Source organism: Somniosus microcephalus, chromosome 11 (genome assembly GCF_052327205.1).
Source record: "Somniosus microcephalus isolate GS21.2 chromosome 11, FLI_Smic_1.0, whole genome shotgun sequence".
Classification (NCBI taxonomy): Eukaryota; Metazoa; Chordata; class Chondrichthyes; order Squaliformes; family Somniosidae; genus Somniosus; species Somniosus microcephalus.
Window position 1 is genome coordinate 1,597,700 of NC_140997.1, and position 17,430 is coordinate 1,615,129.

At 47.1% G+C, this 17,430-nt stretch overlaps 1 protein-coding gene across 2 annotated transcripts in view; it reads left to right on the forward strand.

Annotated features, from left to right (window-relative positions):
- The window catches only part of llgl1 (LLGL scribble cell polarity complex component 1), a 161,494-nt gene that overhangs the window by 119,609 nt on the left and 24,455 nt on the right, over nt 1-17,430 (forward strand). For both annotated transcript variants that reach the window (XM_086000022.1, XM_086000023.1), the window contains exons 8-14: nt 180-234; nt 884-1,038; nt 3,534-3,751; nt 6,003-6,070; nt 8,622-8,775; nt 12,822-12,926; nt 17,075-17,367. In XM_086000022.1, the coding sequence (XP_085856148.1) occupies nt 180-234; nt 884-1,038; nt 3,534-3,751; nt 6,003-6,070; nt 8,622-8,775; nt 12,822-12,926; nt 17,075-17,367 (1,048 nt within the window). The remainder of the gene's footprint in view (nt 1-179; nt 235-883; nt 1,039-3,533; nt 3,752-6,002; nt 6,071-8,621; nt 8,776-12,821; nt 12,927-17,074; nt 17,368-17,430) is intronic.

Below are 17,430 nucleotides of genomic sequence, written 5' to 3' on the forward strand. Positions count from 1 at the left end.
AGCTAGATGAGAAAGTCAGTGATAGATTTTTACCTTTATTCTGAGAACTTTGAAAGCACTCCTCCAAGAACTTTGCCACAAACCTCACTGAGGATGATTCCGTTACTAGATTAGTGCTAGAATCATAATAGTTTTAAGCACACTTTCTTAGTGAATAAACTTTCTCTTTCCTCCCTCAGGTCCGTTTCCTTGTAAAGCCATCAACAAAATTCTTTGGAGAACATCAGAAACGGGGCAAGTAACTTGACTTTAATAAAAAAAAATAAAAAAAACCCACAGTGACTGATTCTCATTCTCTTACACACTTCATCTCCTCCCCCTCCCGAAGACTGGAGAGCAGAATGAGCACGTATCTTGCTCTGTGGCTCTGTGCCAACATGGATATTTTCTTTGGCAAGTCTTGTGCTTGTGCTGACCAATTGTTCTGGCATTAAGCAGCTGAATAAATGTTTGTTCTGCTTCCCCTTTATCCCCTATTCTCCTCTTGTAGGGATTGGTTCTTGCTGCTGTCTGGTTCCATAGGTGCTGCCTGCTCATGGGGTTATTCTTGATGCGTGAGGCTAGGCAGTAACTGGGGGGGCATACCAACTAAGTCTGCCCCTGCCTAAAGTTCACGCATGCAAAGAGTCACTGTACAAACATTAGCAACCCTTGCATGTTCCCTCCCCGGCTTTCCCTCCTCGGCCCAAGCTAGCACAGCACAGATGGAAACTGACAGTGAGAGTGATCTGCAGAAGAAGCTGCCTAGAATTGGCCTTGTTCCATGTTTTGTTGTGTAAGAGATAGAAGAGTTGAGTAAATTGTTATGTGGGGTGGTGCGTGTGTTTGGGAGATGCTTAATGCCATCCTTCTGTTTAATAATTTTTTATTTGCTTCTTTCTAGGAGCCCTTTTGTAATTTTCAGTGGTGGAATGCCAAGAGCCAGCTATGGTGACAGGCATTGCATCACCATAATGCAGGGCAAGGCTCAAGTAACACTGGACTTCACCTCGCGAGTGATAGACTTCTTTACGGTGCATAATATAGACCCTGAGCAAGGTAATCTTCTCTCTGGAGGGGAGTTTGGTGCCTAATGCCCTATATTTGGGTGGGAGGGAGTTGAGAAGCTGGTGATGGATTGTGCTCCAGTATAAAGGAGTTGGGACCTTGGGGAGCGTATGGATTATTTGTCGGCAGTGGAGTTCTGAGCTAGAATCATAGAAAGTTACAGCACGGAAGGAGGCCATTCGGCCCATCGTGTCCGCGCCAGCTAACAAAGAGCTATCCAGCCTAATCCCACTTCCCAGCTCTAGGACGGTAGCCCTGCAGGTTACAGCATCCCAAGTGCACATCCAAGTACTTCTTAAATGTGGTTAGGGTTTCTGCCTCTACCACCCTTTCAGGCAGTGAGTTCCAGACCCCCACAACCCTCTGGATGAAGAAATTTTCCCTCTAAACCTTCCACCAGTTACTTTAAATCTGTGCCCCTGGTTTTTGACCCCTCTGCCAAGGGAAATCGGTCCTTTCTATCCACTTTATCTAGGCCCCTCATAATTTTATACACCTCTAAGGTCTCCCCTCAGCCTCCTGTGTTCCAAGGAAAACAGACCCAGCCTGTCATGAATCGCAACTTCTACAAGGAAGTACTACTGAACGGCCAGCTGAGGGCGCCGCCCGAGGAGTATAAATACTAGGGCATGGGCCCAGCTTGGCCAGAGACAGTCTGGAAACAGGAAGCTAGTGACTACTAACTAGACCTCCATGTTTTGTTATAAGTCGATTAAAGCCTTGCTTTATGTACCACCAAGTGCGTAGTGAGTCTTTATTACGTCACAGCCGATCCAGTCTTTCCTCATAGCTAAGATTCTCTACTCCCGGCAACATCCTTGTAAATCTCCTCTGTACCCTCTCTAGTGCAATCACATCTTTCCTGTGACCAGAACTGCACGCAGTACTCTAGCTGAGGCCTAACTAGTGTTTTATACAGTTGAAGCATAATCCCCCTGCTCTTGTATTCTATGCCACGGCTAATAAAGACAAACATTCCGTATGCCGCCTTAATCACCTTATCTACCTGGCCTGCTACCTTCAGGGATCTGTGGACATGCACTCCAAGGTCCCTTTGTTCCTCTACACCACTCAGTCCTACCATTTAATGTGTATTCCCTTTCCTTGTTAGCCCTCCCCAAATGCATTACCTCACACTTCTCCAGATTGAATTTCATTTGCCACTGTTCTGCCCACCTGACCAATTTATTGATATCTTCCTGCAGTCTACAGCTTCCTCCTTCAATATCAACCACACAGCCGATTTTAGTATCATCTGCAAACTTCTTAATCATACCCCCCTATATTCAAGTCAAGATCATTGATATATACCACAAAAAGCAAGGGACCCAGTACTGAGCCCTGCGGAACCCCACTGGAAACAGCCTTCCAGTCACAAAAACACCCATCAACCATTACCCTCTGCTTCCTGCCTCCGAGCCAGTTTTGAATCCAACTTGACACTTTGCCCTGGATCCCATGGGCTTTTAACTTTGTGACCAGTTTGCCATGTGGAACCTTATCAAAAGCCTTGCTAAAGTCTATATACACTAGATCAAACGCACTACCCTCATCTGCCCTCCTTGTTACCTCCTCAAAAAAATTCAATCAAGTTTGTCAGACACGACCTTCCCTTAACAAATCCGTGCTGACTATCTTTGATTAATCCGTGTCTTTCTAAATGAAGATTTATCCTGTCCTTCAGAATTCTTTCTAATAATTTTCCCACCACCGAGGTTAGGCTGACTGGCCTGTAATTACTCGGTCTATCCTTTTCTCCCTTTTTAAACAAGGGTACCACATTAGCAGTCCTCTGGCACCACACCTGAAGCCAGAGAGGATTGAAAAATGATGGTCAGGGCCTCTGCTATTTCCTCTCTTGCTTCATTTAACAGCCTGGGATACATTTCATCTGGGCCTGGGGATTTATCCACTTCTAAAGCTGCTAAACCCCTTAATACTTTCTCTTTCACTGTTTTTCCATATGCTGCAGTGAAACTGTGAAGAGGCTGCATGAGGGTGAGTGGAAACCAGATTTCCCTCAGTGTGGAGAGTCCTCCCCACTCCCCAGGCCAGTGATGTCCAAACATTGTTTCAGCATGGAATTGGCAGGGCAATGGGAAATTCAATGGGAGCAGGAGGAATACTGGAAACAGAAGCTAAACGCAGGACTGTTGTGGCTGGCCTGGGAAACCCAACATCTGCATTTGGAAAGAAAGACATTGCATTGTGGACTTTTAATATAAGTTAGAGGGGTATATTTCCCACGGGCATTCTAATTTAAGGTAATTTGTAGAGTCTTACGCCAGAGTATTTAATAAAGGCTGTTATTGGTCAAAGCTGAATGTTTGGTGACTTGAAGTTGGAATTGAATTTACTAATTACACCTTCATATTTAGAAGCACAGTTGGACAAACTGTTTGTGACTTGTCATCTTGTCTTGTTTCCATGTTCTATGCCAATGCAGATTGTGGTTTTGAAGTGCTTATTTTGTTTGCCTTGAACAGAGTACGACAATCCCAGAGCCCTTCTAGTGCTGGTGGAGGAAGAGCTGGTGGCAATGGACCTGCAGACTCCAGGCTGGCCTGCCATCACTCCACCATACCTCGCACCACTCCATTCCTCTGCCATCACTTGTTCCTATCACATTTCCAACGTCCCAGTCAAGCTTTGGGAGAGGCTCACCTGTGCAGGGAAGCAGCAGAACCCTCTGCATTCGACAGTGGTGAGTACCTGAGCTGTAAGGTCATTGGATGATGCACAAACTCGTCCTGCTGATACCATTACTGTAATAGCCTCGCGTGTCCAGAGATAATTTCAGCACTCGATACCCAGACCAAGTACTACATCCCAGAATATTATTTCTTAAAAATTGTTAGATGGTTTTGCAAATGCATCTGGAGGCAGCTGTAACGGACCTCCCCCAAGTTTGCTCGGAGTACAGAGAGACTTGGACCGATTGTACTGGGCTAGCAACACGGAACTCTCAGATTTTTGGTTAAATGTCGCGTTCCAGTCTTGTGCCGTAGGATTACAGAATGTTTGGATCATTATATTCAGGTTGTCACTTTTTTTAAAGCTGCGAATAGCAGAAGTCTGCCTTGCACCTATAACAACAGCAACTTGTATTTATATAGCGCCTTTAACGTAGTAAAACGTCCCAAGGTGCTTCACAGGAGTATTATAAGACAAAAAAATTTGACACCAGGCCACATAAGGAGAAATTAGGACAGATGACCAAAAGCTTGGTCAAAGAGGTAGGTTTTAGGGAGCGTCTTTAAAGGAGGAACGAGAGGTAGCGAGGCGGAGAGGTTTAGGCAGGGAATTCCAGAGCTTAGGGCCCAGGCAACAGAAGGCACAGCCACCAATGGTTGAGCGATGATAATCAGGGATCCTCGAGGGCAGAATTAGAGAGCGCAGATATTTCGGGGGGGGGGCGGTGTATATTAGAGATAGGGAGGGCCGAGACCATGGAGGGATTTGAAAACAAGGATGAGAATTTTGAAATCAAGGCGTCGCTTAACCGGGAGCCAATGTAGCAAGCACAGAGGTGATGGGCGAACGGGACTTGGTGCGAGTTAGGACATGGGCAGCTGAATTTTGGATCACCTCCAGTTTACGTAGGGTAGAATGTGGGAGGCCAACCAGGAGTGTGTTGGAATAGTCAAGTCTAGAGGTAACAAAGGCAGGGATGAGGGTTTCAGCAGCGGATGAGCTGAGGCAGGGGTGGAGGTGGAAATAGGTGATCTTGGTTATGCAGGGTCAGGGTCAAATATGACACTAAGGTTGTGAACAGTGTGGTTCAGCCTCCAACAGATGTTAAGGAGAGGGATGGAGTCAGTGGCTAGGGAACGGAGTTTGTGGCGGGGACCGAAAACAATGGCTTCGGTCTTCCCAATATTTAATTGGAGAACATTTCAGCTCGTTCAGAACTGGATGTCGGACAAGCAGTCTGAAAATTTAGAGACCGGAGAGGGGTCGAGAGAAGTGGTGGTGAGGTAGAGCTGGGTGTCGTCAGCGTACATGTGGAAACTGACGCTGTGTTTTCGGATGATGTCGCCATGGGGGAACATGTAGATGATAAATAGGAGGGGGCCAAGGATAGATCCTTGGGGGATGCCAGAGGCAATGATGTGAGCGGGAAGAGAAGCCGTTTCTGGTGATTCTCTGGTTACGATTAGTTAGATAAGAATGGAACCAGGCGAGTGCGGTCCCACCCAGCTGGACGATGGTGGAGAGGCGTTGAAGGATGGCGTGGTCAACCGTGTCAAAGGCTGCAGACAAGTCGAGGGACAAGGAGGGATAGTTTACCTTTGTCACAGTCGCAAAGAATGTAATTTGTGATGGAGCCGTTTCAGTACTGTGACAAGGGCGGAAATTTGATTGGAGGGATTCAAACATGGAGTTACGGGAAAGATGGGCATGGATTTGGGAGGCGACTGCACGTTCAAGGACTTTGAAGAGGAATGGGAGGTTGGAGATGGGGCAGTAGTTTACAAGGACGGAGGGGGTCAAGGGTTGATTTTTTGGAGAGGGGTGATGACAGCAGATTTGAGAGAGAGGGGAACAGTACCTGAGGAGAGAGAACCGTTAACAATGTCAGCTAACATGGGAGCCAGGAAAGGAAGTTGGGTGGTCAGCAGTTTGGTGGGAATAGGGTTGAGGGAGCAGGAAGTGGGTTTTATATACATGATGAGCATGGAGAGGTCATGAGGGGAAATCTGAGAGAAACTGGAGAAAGATGTGAGTTCAGGGCAGGGGGGGGAACCTTAGAGGAAGTTTGGCCTGGGGCTAGGGGAAGGAAGGGAAGTGGCAGACGCAGCTGAACGGATGATCTCAATCTTAGATGGTCTCAACCTAGCCATAATTCAATTACTGGGTGAGATTGTTTCCTTGACGTGCCGCTTTGCCTGAATCAGTGCATCACAAAGTAAGCAAGGAACGAAGTGTTTTTAATACCATTCTGTATTGTTTAGGACTGGCCGATTAATGGTGGGAAGAATCTGGCTCCAGAACCTGTCCAGAAGGGACTTCTGTTAACTGGGTAAGAGATTTTTCATGCCTGTTTGTTTCATTTTATATTTGTCTTTGGGAATTGCTATTAAAATCCTTAAATGAAGCAATCTGGTATTATACTTGGTGTTTCAGCTCTGCTTCATTTGTTTGTCTTTTTTCCTTTGTAATTTTCTCTCCGCTCCAGTTCCTTCCTGGAGCTGTGAAGGTGTGGACTTGCCCCAGTGGGGGAGTGAGACCATTTGACCATGGCGGGCCAGAAGGAGTTGATGAGCAACAAAACTGTCTGGTTAGTTCCTCTCCCCAGCCCCAGAGGGCTAAAGCCAGTCGTAACCCTAACCTGCGGTCAATAATAGTCAACTGATGTTTCTGTTCAACATTGGAGGCATTTTCCCCTCCAATGCTTTTAAGTCCTGGAATGAGTTACTACTGTTGGTTATTTGAAAACCCTCCACTGCCAGATTATAGCTGTGTGCTGCCCCACCACTCCATGCTAATGCAGTGCGACTGCTAATCCATGTGATTAATGTTTTTGGAAAAGCCTTGTGCGGTTATTTAATGTCATTCTGCTGTCCTGGAACATACAGTAAGTAGATCTGATCTCTAGTGGAAGAACCAGCCTTGACATTGTAACTATAGCAACACGCCTACATGCCTTCATTCAGCACTCTCTCCCCCCCCCCCCCCTCCTCCTCCCCCAGGTCCTTGTTTGACAATTGAAGCAATCCTTGTTTGACAATTGAAGCAAAAATTCATCTTGTTTTTTTGGGGGTGGGAAGAACCAGAAATGAGCATCTACCAGATGGTACATGGTGCTGAAGAAACTGGGCCATCACAAATTCACACATCACTCTGAAGGGTTATTTGCACTGCAGTCTATGCCTAGGAAAGGGGCAGGAAGTTCTGAACTTTTGTATTGAAACAGCTATTTCGTGCCAGTTTGATCTGTATCTACGATTAAACTTTAATCGGAATTCCCTGTCGCTCAGACTAATTTGCAGTGACTGCTGTAAGAAGTAAAAGGAAGCGCTTGTATATATCACGTGCCCAATGATTCAAAGTGCTTTACAGTCAATGGCTTACTTTAGAAATGCAGTGACTTCTGTCGGCAAGATCCATAAACACCTGTTGCTGTTGGTTGAGGGATTATTGTTGGCCAGGACACTGGTCCAACTCCCTGATCTTTTGAATAGTGCCATGGGGATCTTGTGTCCACCTGAGGGGGCAGACAGGACCTTGGTTTAACATCGCTTCTGAAAGCTGGCACCTCTGGCAGTGCAGCATTCCCTCAGCACAGTACTGAACTGTCAGCCTCAAACACTAAGTTACAAGCTCTTGTGATGGCTCGGTGATAAAACTAGTGTCTGTGGCTCTGCTACACAGAGTTGGCCCCTGTGAGCCGTACCTGTGCCTTCAGGGAAGGTGGGGAGAAACTGGCAGGAAAAGTATCAAAGTTTTGTAAAATGACTTGCTGCTGTGCCTGTGGGCTCGGTGCTGTTGATCTGGCCGTGAGCTGCGCTCCTGAGCCATTCCTGTTCGGGGAAGTACCAGGCTTTTCTTTTAAATCTGATGTCTGGGGAATCGTGATCATGTGCCCTTCTTCACTGCACTGGTCTGACCGGGTGGGGTGGGTGCATTGGGAGCTGAGGGTAGGAAGACATTAATAAACTTGCAGAATGGGCATATAATTGGCAAATGAATTTCAATACAGATCAATGTGAGGTATTACATTTTGGTAGGAAGAATAGGGAGGCCACTTATCACTTGGAGGGTGGGAGTCTAGGTGGGGTGGAGGAACAAAAGGGATCTGGGAGTACAAATACACAAATCACTAAAAGTTGCAACACAGGTTAGCAAGGCCATAAAAAAAGCAAACCAAGCACTAGGGTTTATTTCTAGAGGGATAGAATTGAAAAGTAGGGAAGTTATGCTAAACCTGTATCGAACCTTGGTTAGACCACACTTGGAGTACTGCATACAGTTCTGATCTCCATATTATAAAAAGGATATCGAGGCACTGGAGAGGGTGCAGAGAAGATTTACAAGGATGATGCCAGAAATGCGAGGGTATACACATCAGGAAAGGATGAACAGGCTGGGTCTCTTGAAAAGAAATGGCTGAGGGGTAATTTAATAGAGGTCTTTAAAATTGAGAGGTTTTGATAGTGGATACAGAGAATGGGGAAGAGCAAAATTAGAGGCCATCAATATAAGATAGTCACCAAGAAATCAAATTGGGAATTCACAAGAAACTTCTTTACCCAGAGAGTGGTGAGAATGTGGCACTTTCTACCACAGGGAGTGGTTGTAGCGAATAGTATAGATGCATTTAAAGGGCAGTTAGATAAGCATTTGAGTGAGAAGGGAATAGAGGGTCATGCTGATAGTTAGATGAGAAAAGACTGGAGGAGGCTCGAGTGGCGCATGGACTGGTTGGGCCGAATGGCCTGTTTCTGTGCTGTATATCCTATGTAAAGTAAATTGCCAGTTTCTGATGGTAAATCTGACCTTTACCTTGGATGAACAGTCAGTGCGACCATCGAACGAGGGCAATATTTACTCATTACTCATTTTGCTCTCAGGCATGAGGACGGGACAGTGCGGTTCTGGGATGCATCCGGTGTGTCGCTGAAACCTCTTTATAAACTGACCACAGCAAATATTTTCCAGACGGAAGCAGACCACAGTGAGAGTTTTCCACCGTGCGGGGAGGAGGAGTGGCCTCCGTTCCACAAGGTAAAGTTCTTTAGTTCAGTGGCGGGAGATTCTGTGGAGCACAGGCCTGATGAGATCCAAGCATTCGATTTCTGTCTATAGCCAATAACTAGCTGACACACTCCCCAGAGCACCAATGTGCAGTGGAGGCTGGTAGCAGGCAGATTACATTCTCTTGTTGTGCAGTATTCCCAACCTCGGCCACAGCGTAGAAGGAATGTGCTGGGAGGAGACTAGCAACGGAATGGGCAGTGCCCTCCAAGTAGGACATGTTGGTGCATCTCCCAACAGCCTGTATTGTGGCCAGGCCCATCTGACTGAAGATATGTGGCCATAAAAGGTGGGGGAGAGGAAGCTAACCAAGCCGGGGAGAGTGGGATTAGACTGGCTGGAGTATTAAAGGATACGGGGAGAGAGTGGGATTAGACTGGGAGGGGGCTCATGAGAAAAAACATCAATGCTAATTTGCTGGAATATTCTAGAAATTGCTACATCTAAAACTGGCAATGCCAACTGACGAAATCCACTGGTTTTTGCAGAGTTATAGTTCTGTAAAATCGATGGCAGTAGGAGGGAAAGTCGCTTGAGCAGACCAGCAGGTGCTGTTCAATTCACGGCTCCAGGAACTTGCTCTCTGCAAGTCTCCTCACAAGCTGGAAAAACCCCATGTGCTGCTGCAATGCACCTCATTCCTGTGGGCCCTTTTGAGACGATTGATCCACTTCCAGCAGGCTCCATTGTGGGACATGGATTAAAAACCTAATGCAACTTGTTAGATTCTGCACAGATGCTCAATGTAGTGTAATTGTCATTACAAAGTTTTAAAAGTTAAACAGTGCATCAGGGAACTTGTTAAATCTGGATTTGCAAGATGCCCAAGGGCAGGATTGTGGAGAAGTGGCTAATAATCCCTTGGTTCATATCTTTAAATCTGATTTTAAAATCCGTTGCGGCTCTGACCGTTTTGGTGTAACATGGTTCCTGGGCGCAGGCTGCTGACTTGGGCAGTTTGGCACTTCATTTCTGTAGCAGTACAAAAATCTGGAAGATCCTTTTCTCTGCCCTTCTCCCTTCCCCCCCCCCCCAAATAACCAGTACAGACGCCATTCTGAAAATCTGATACTGTTGCTGTTTATGAAATTAGGATGCTGAAATCTCTGCTTTTATTGGAAGTTTGTGGTTTGCACAGTGGAGGATTCAAAAGGGTAATCGAGTAAGTGAGTAATCTGTTGATGTCAGACGGAGGGTTGAGTAGTTTGGCCAGGTTGTGTATGCAGAGGATGGGTGGGGGAGAAATATTCCTGTCTTGCTGTATCTTTCCTCCCACCCCGCCCCACCCCCAACAACAGTGTCTGGACAGGTTCCATATTTCTGGTTTTAGTTTGATTTAGCAGCGATGTCTACTGCTACAGAAATTAAGTGCTCTTTGCCAAACTGCCCAAGTTAGCAGCCTGTGCCTGAGAGCCATGCTACAAGTGAGAATCAGGCTTTTAAAAAATTTGTTTATGGGATCTGGGTGTTGCTGGCAAGGCCAGCATTTATTGCCCGTCCCTAGTTGCCCTTGAGAAGGTGGTGGTGAGCCTAAATATAGAAAGTTCAGAGGGGAAGTGAAAAAGAAAATAAGAGGAGCAAAGAGAGAGCTTGAGAATAGATTGGCAGCCAACAAAAAAGGGAATTCAAAAGTTTTCTATAGGCATATAAATAATAGAGTAGTAAGAAGGAGGGGTGGGGCTGATTAGGGACCAAAAAGGAGACCTTTTCATGGAGGCAGAGGGCATGGCTGAGGTACTAAATGAGTACTTTGCATCTGTCTTCACCAAGGAAGAAGATGCTGCCAAAGTCAGTGAAAGAGGAGATAGTGGAGATACTGGATAAGATAAAAAGAGGTCCTGGAAAGGCTGTCTTTACTTAAAGTAGATAAGTCACCCAGGACTGGATGGGATGCATCCTCTGATGCTGAGGGAGGTTCAGGAGGAAATTGCGGAGGTACTGGCCATAATCATCCAATCCTTCTTAGATACGGGGGGTGGTGCCAGAGGACTGGAGAATTGCAAATGTTACACCCTTGTTCAAAAAAGGGTGCAAGGATAAACCCAGCAACTACAGGCCAGTCAGTTTAACCTCGGTGGTGGGGAAGCTTTTAGAAATGATAATCAGGGACAAAGTTAACAGTCACTTGGACAGATGTGGATTAATTAAGGAAAGCCAACATGAATTTGTTGAAGGCAAATCGTGTTTAACTAACTTGATCGAGTTTTATGATGAGGTAACAGAGCGGGTTGATGAGGGTAATGTGGTTGACGTGTACATGGACTTTCAAAAGGCGTTTGATAAAGTGCCACATAATAGGCTTTCCAGCAAAGTTGAAGCCGATGGAATAAAAGGGACAGTAGCAGCATGGATACGAAATTGGCTAAGTGACAGGAAACAGAGTAGTGGTGAACGGTTGTTTTTCGGACTGGAGGAAGGTGCTTCCCAGGGGTCGGTACTAGGACCACTGCGTTTCTTGATATATATTAATGACTTGGACTTGGGTGGACAGGGCACAATTTAAAAACTAGGAAGTATAGTGAAAAGTGAGGAGAATAGTGATAGACTTCAAGAAGACATAGGCTGGTGAAATGGGCGGACACGTGGCAGATTAAATTTAACGCAGAAAAGTGCGAAGTGATACATTTTGGTAAGAAGAACGAGGAGAGGCAATATAAACTAAATGGTACAATTCTCTAAAGGGGTGCATGAACAGCAAGACCTGGGGGTATATGTGCACAAATTGTTGAAGGTGGCAGGGCAGGTTGAGAAAGCGGTTTAAAAAAAACATATGGGATCCTGGGCTTCATAAGCAGAGGCAAAAGAGTACAAAAGCAAGGAAGTTACGATAAATGTTTATAAAATACTGGTTCGGCCTCAACTGGAGTATTGTGTCCCATTCTGGGCACTGCACTTTAGGAAGGATGTGAAGGCCTTACAGAAGGTGCAGAGAAGATTTACCAGAATGATTCCAGGGATGAGGAACTTCAGTTACATGGATAGATTGGAGAAGTTGGGAATAACAGAAAATGCTGGAAAAACTCAGCAGGTCAGGCAACATCCGTGGAGAGACATTTGAGTAGACATTTGAGTTGACGTTTCGGGTCGAACCCTTCTTCAAAACTGGAAAGAAAAGATAGATCGGAGGCAGGGCTGTGATCGGACAAAAGAATAAAAGAAACAAAAGAAGTAAAAGAGACAATAAAAGGTATTAGAAGCTAGACGAGATGGTAATAGGCTGAGATTAGGTGTAAAGTGTACTGGCAGGGCAAGAGATAGCTGCCAGGTGTGAGAGAGAAACAAAAGGAAAGGGGGGGGAGAAAAGGAGTGGAAAAATTACAAGAAAAAATGAAATAGGGGCCGAGGTTATGATCTGAAATTGTTGAACTCGATATTGAGTCCGGAAGGCTGCAGAGTGCCTAATCGGAAGATGAGGTGCTGTTCCTCGAGTTTACGTTGAGCTTCCGTGGAACAATACAAGAGGCCAAGGACGGTGAGGTCCGAGTGGGAATGGATTAAAATGACAGGCGACCGGAAGCTCGGGGTCACCCTTACGGACTGAACGGAGGTGTTCCGCAAAGCGGTCACCCAATCTGCGTTTGGTCTCCCCAATTGGAGAAGTTGGGATTGTTCTCCTTAGAGCAGAGAAAGTTGAGAGGAGATTTGATAGAGGTGTTCAAAATTATGAGTGGTCTAGACAGAGTAGATAGAGAGAAACTGTTCCCATTGGCAGAAGGGTTGAGAACCAAAGGACACAGATTCAAGGTGATTAGCAAAAGAACCAAAAGGCGACATGAGGAAAAACCTTTTTAGGCAGCGAGTGGTTAGGATCTGGAATGCACGGCCTGAAAGGGTGCTGGAGGCAGACTCGATCGTGGCTTTCAAAAGGGAATTGGATAAGTAGCTGAAGGAAAAAAATTTGCAGGGGAGTGGGACTAGCTGGAATGCTCTTGAGAGAGCCGGCACGGGCTCGACTGGCCAAATGGCCACCACCTGTGCTGTAACCATTCTGATTTTATGTCCTCCCCCTATTACAGGTTGGCTGCTTTGATCCCTATAGTGATGATCCCAGGCTGGGAATCCAGAAGATTTCCCTGTGTAAATACAGCAGTCGGCTGGTGGTTGCTGGCACAGCAGGACAGGTACCAAAAGCTATCTCATTTGTTTCTCTGCTTCAAAAGTTGCAAAGTTGAGGCCAAATTGGCCGGCTGTGTGAGGCGGCGCGCCGGCCGGCCGGCTGTGTGAGGCGGCGCGCTGGCCGGCCGGCCGGCTGTGTGAGGCGGCGCGCTGGCCGGCCGGCCGGCTGTGTGAGGCGGCGCGCTGGCCGGCCGGCCGGCTGTGTGAGGCGGCGCGCTGGCCGGCCGGCCGGCCGGCTGTGTGAGGCGGCGCGCTGGCTGGCCGGCCGGCTGTGTGAGGCGGCGCGCTGGCCGGCCGGCCGGCCGGCCGGCTGTGTGAGGCGGCGCGCTGGCCGGCCGGCCGGCTGTGTGAGGCGGCGCGCTGGCCGGCCGGCCGGCTGTGTGAGGCGGCGCGCTCGCTGGCCGGCCGGCCGGCTGTGTGAGGCGGCGCGCTGGCCGGCCGGCTGTGTGAGGCGGCGCGCTGGCCGGCCGGCCGGCCGTGTGAGGCGGCGCGCCGGCCGGCCGGCCCCAATAGGTTGAGTTAGCCTCAGCCACCCTGTCATGGCCAAGAGACCAGCCATATCCACAGAGATGGATGAAGAATTGGCAGGAGAGTTGTCTAGTCTCTGACTTCCAATGGCTGGAGACCTTTGAATAAACTAACTTGGCAGGCGGATGGGATACGGAGTGGAGCTGTAGCAGGGGGTGATGCACAGACAAATATAGAGGAAAAAACAAATCGGCCTGGAAGGCAGAGCAAATATGTAACGGCACAAGGGAGTATGGCAAGGCTGGATGGCATTTATTTTAATGCAAGGAGTCTTGCGAGTAAGGCAGATGAATTGAAGGTGTTGATGAACACATGGGAGTATGATATTATTGCTATCACAGAGACATGGTTGAGGGAGGGGCAGGGGCTCAATATTCCAGGGTATAGAGTCTTCAGGCCAGACCAAGGAGGGTGTAAAAGAGGAGGGGGTGTCGCAATATTAATCAAGGAGTTAATTACTGCTGTAAGGAGGGATGATATCTTAGCAGGTTCCTCTAATGAGGCCATATGGGTAGAACTTAAAAACAAAAAGGGGGCAAGCACTTTGCTGGGAGTGTACTATAGGCCCCCAAACAGTCAGGGGGAGATGGAGGAACAGATATGTAGGCAAATCTGAAGTGTAGAAATAATAGGGTAATAATCGTAGGGGATTTCAACTTCCCCAATATTAACTGGGATAGTCAGTGAAACGCTTCGAGGGTGCGGAATTCTTAAAGTGCATCCAGGAGAGCTTTTTGAGCCAGCATGTAGAAAGCCCTACAAGAGAGGGGGCGGTAGTGGATCTAATTCTAGGGAAGGTAGCCGGGCAAATGGTAGAAGTGTCAGTAGGAGAGCATTTTGGTGATGGTGACCATAATTCGGTAAGATTTAAGGTAGTCATGGAAAAGGACAAAGATGGACCGGAAATAAAGGTTCTAAATTGGGGGAAGGCCGATTTTAATATAAGGCAGGATCTGGCCAAAGTGGGCTGGGATAAGCTACTTGTAGGAAAATCCACATCGGAGCAGTGGGAGTCTTTCAGAAAGGAAATAGAGAGAGTACAACGCCAACATGTTCCCGTAAAGATCAAGGGTGGGACCAACAAGTCCAGGGAACTCTGGATGTCAAGGGATATACAAGAATGGATTAGGAAAAAAAGGGAGGCTTTTGGCAGATACAAAGGACTAAAAACAGTGGAAGCCCTAGAGGAGTATAGAAAATGCAGGGGGGTACTTAAAAAAAAGAAATTAGGAGAATGAAGAGGAGGCATGAAAAAACACTGGTGGGCAAAATAAAGGAAAATCCCATGGTGTTTTATAAGTGTATTGAGGGCATGAGGATAACCAGGGAAAGAGTAGGGCCCATTAGGAACCAAAGTGGCAATCTGTGTGTAGAGCTGGAAGATGTGGGTGAGGTTTTAAATGAATATTTTGCATCTGTGTTCACGATGGAGAAGGACGATATAGGCATAGAAATCAGGCAGGGGGATTGTGATATACTTGAACAAATTAGTATTGAGAGGGAGGAGGTACTAGCGGTTTTAGCGGGCTTAAAAGTGGATAAATCCCCAGGCCCAGACTAGATGTATCCCAGGCTGCGCTGTGAGGCAAGGGAGGAGATTGCAGGGGCTCTGACACAAATTTTCAGAACCTTTCTGGCCACATGGGAGGTGCCAGAGGACTGGAGGATGGCTAACGTAGTACCATTGTTCAAGAAGGGTAGTAGGGATAAACCAGGGAATTACAGGCCAGTGAGCCTAACATCAGTGGTAGGGAAATTATTGGAAAAAATTCTGAGGGACTGAATTAGTCTCCACTTGGAGAAGCAAGGATTAATCAAGGATAGTCAGCATGGCTTTGTCGGGGGGAGATCGTGTTTGACCAATTTGATTGAATTTTTCGAGCGAGTGACTAGGTGTGTGGATAAGGGTAGTGCAGTTGATGTAGTCTACATGGACTTCAGTAAGGCTTTTGACAAAGTCCCACATGGGAGACTGGTCAAGAAGGTAAGAGCCCATGGGATCCAGGGCAATTTGGCACATTGGATCCAAAATTGGCTTAGTGGCAGGAGGCAGAGGGTGATGGTCGAAGGTTGTTTTTGTGACTGGAAACCTGTGCCCAGTGGTGTACCGCAGAGATCGGTTCTGGGCCCTTTGCTATTTGTAGTGTACATTAATGATTTAGATATGAATGTATGAGGTATGATCAGTAAGTTTGCAGATGACACGAAAATTGGTGGAGTGGTAAATAGCGAGGAGGGAGGCCTCAGGCTACAGGACGATATAGACGGGTTGGGTAGATGGGCAGAACAGTGGCAAATGGAATTTAACCCTGAAAAGTGTGAGGTGATGCATTTTGGGAGGACTAACAAGGCAAGTGTATACACAATGAATGGTAGGATCCTAGGAAGGACAGAGGATCAGAGGGACCTTGGTGTGCATGTACATAGATCCCTGAAGGCAGCAGGACAGGTAGATAGGGTGGTTAAAAAGGCATATGGGATACTTGCCTTCATTAGCCGAGGCATAGAATATAAGAGCAGGGAGGTTATGATGGAGCTGTACAAAACGCTAGTTAGGCCACAGCTGGAATACTGTGTGCAGTTCTGGTCGCCACACTATAGGAAGGATGTGATTGCATTGGAGAGGGTGCAGAGGAGATTCACCAGGATGTTACCTGGGCTGGAGCGTTTCAGCTATGAAGAGAGACTGGACAGGCTGGGGTTGTTTTCCTTAGAGCAGAGAAGGCTGAGGGGGGACCTGATTGAGGTGTACAAAATTATGAGGGGCATAGATAGGGTAGATAGAAAGGAACTTTTCCCCTTTGTAGAGGGGTCAATAACCAGGGGGCATAGTTTCAAGGTGAGGGGATTTGAGGAAAAACTTTTTCACCCAGAGGGTGGTTGGAGTCTGGAACTCACTGCCTGAAAGGGTGGTAGAGGCAGGAACCCTCACAACATTCAAGAAGCATTTGGATGAGCACTTGAAACGCCATAGCATACAAGGCTACGGACCAAGTGCTGGAAAATGGGATTAGATTAGACAGGGCTTGATGGCCGGCGCGGACACGATGGGCCGAAGGGCCTCTTTCTGTGCTGTATAACTGAGAGGACTATCTGTTGTCTTAACCTGTGGATGATTTGTATTGAGGTGAAATGATTTAAAAATATAATTACTATGGGGACTCTGGTTGTAATTTTCATTTCTCGGACTGAAGTTCAAATCCAGCCCAGACTGATGGGCTGAAAGATTCCTCTCTGGCTGCAAGATTGTCTGAAATGAGTCAGTGCAGTTCCTTCTGACCCTGGGACCACAGTATAAAACTGCCCTTAACTGGCTTCTAATAATGATCCTACTCCAGGTCACAGGGTGGCTATTGGGATACTGAACCTGTTCCCTGGTGCGGTTAGTGGTGAACCATTGAGGTTGGCACTGAGGAAGTCTTGGTCTGCAATAGGAGAAGCTTCTCTCTGGGTCTTGCCAATTGTGCACCTGACGTGAGAGCTTGATGTTGACGCTGACACTGACCATCTCAACTGGGAAGTGGGGTTTTCCCAGCACTAACATCCCTCACCGTGACCAAAATAGTTCCTTTTTTAAATAAAAAGTAATTGTGCAAAGTTGATTTGTTTTTTTTAATTCACGCAGGTTCTTATTATGGAACTTAATGATGAAAAGTCTGAACAAAAGATCAATCTCTCTTCAGTTGACCTCCTTCAGGATCGGGAGGGTTTCACATGGAAAGGTCATGACCGGTTAACCCCAAAAAGTGGTCTAGTCAGCTTTGTACCCGGTTTCCAGCCAAGCTTCCTGGTTCAGTGTCTTCCTCCAGCTGCTGTGACAGCAGTGAGTCTGCACACGGAATGGCAGCTTGTGGCATTCGGCACCAGTCATGGTTTTGGCGTCTTCGATTACTGCAGACAGCAGCCAGTATTAGCCAGGTGAATGTTGGGGATCTTCATGTGAATGGGATTGTTTCAATCCTTCTCCCACCCTACCCCAAG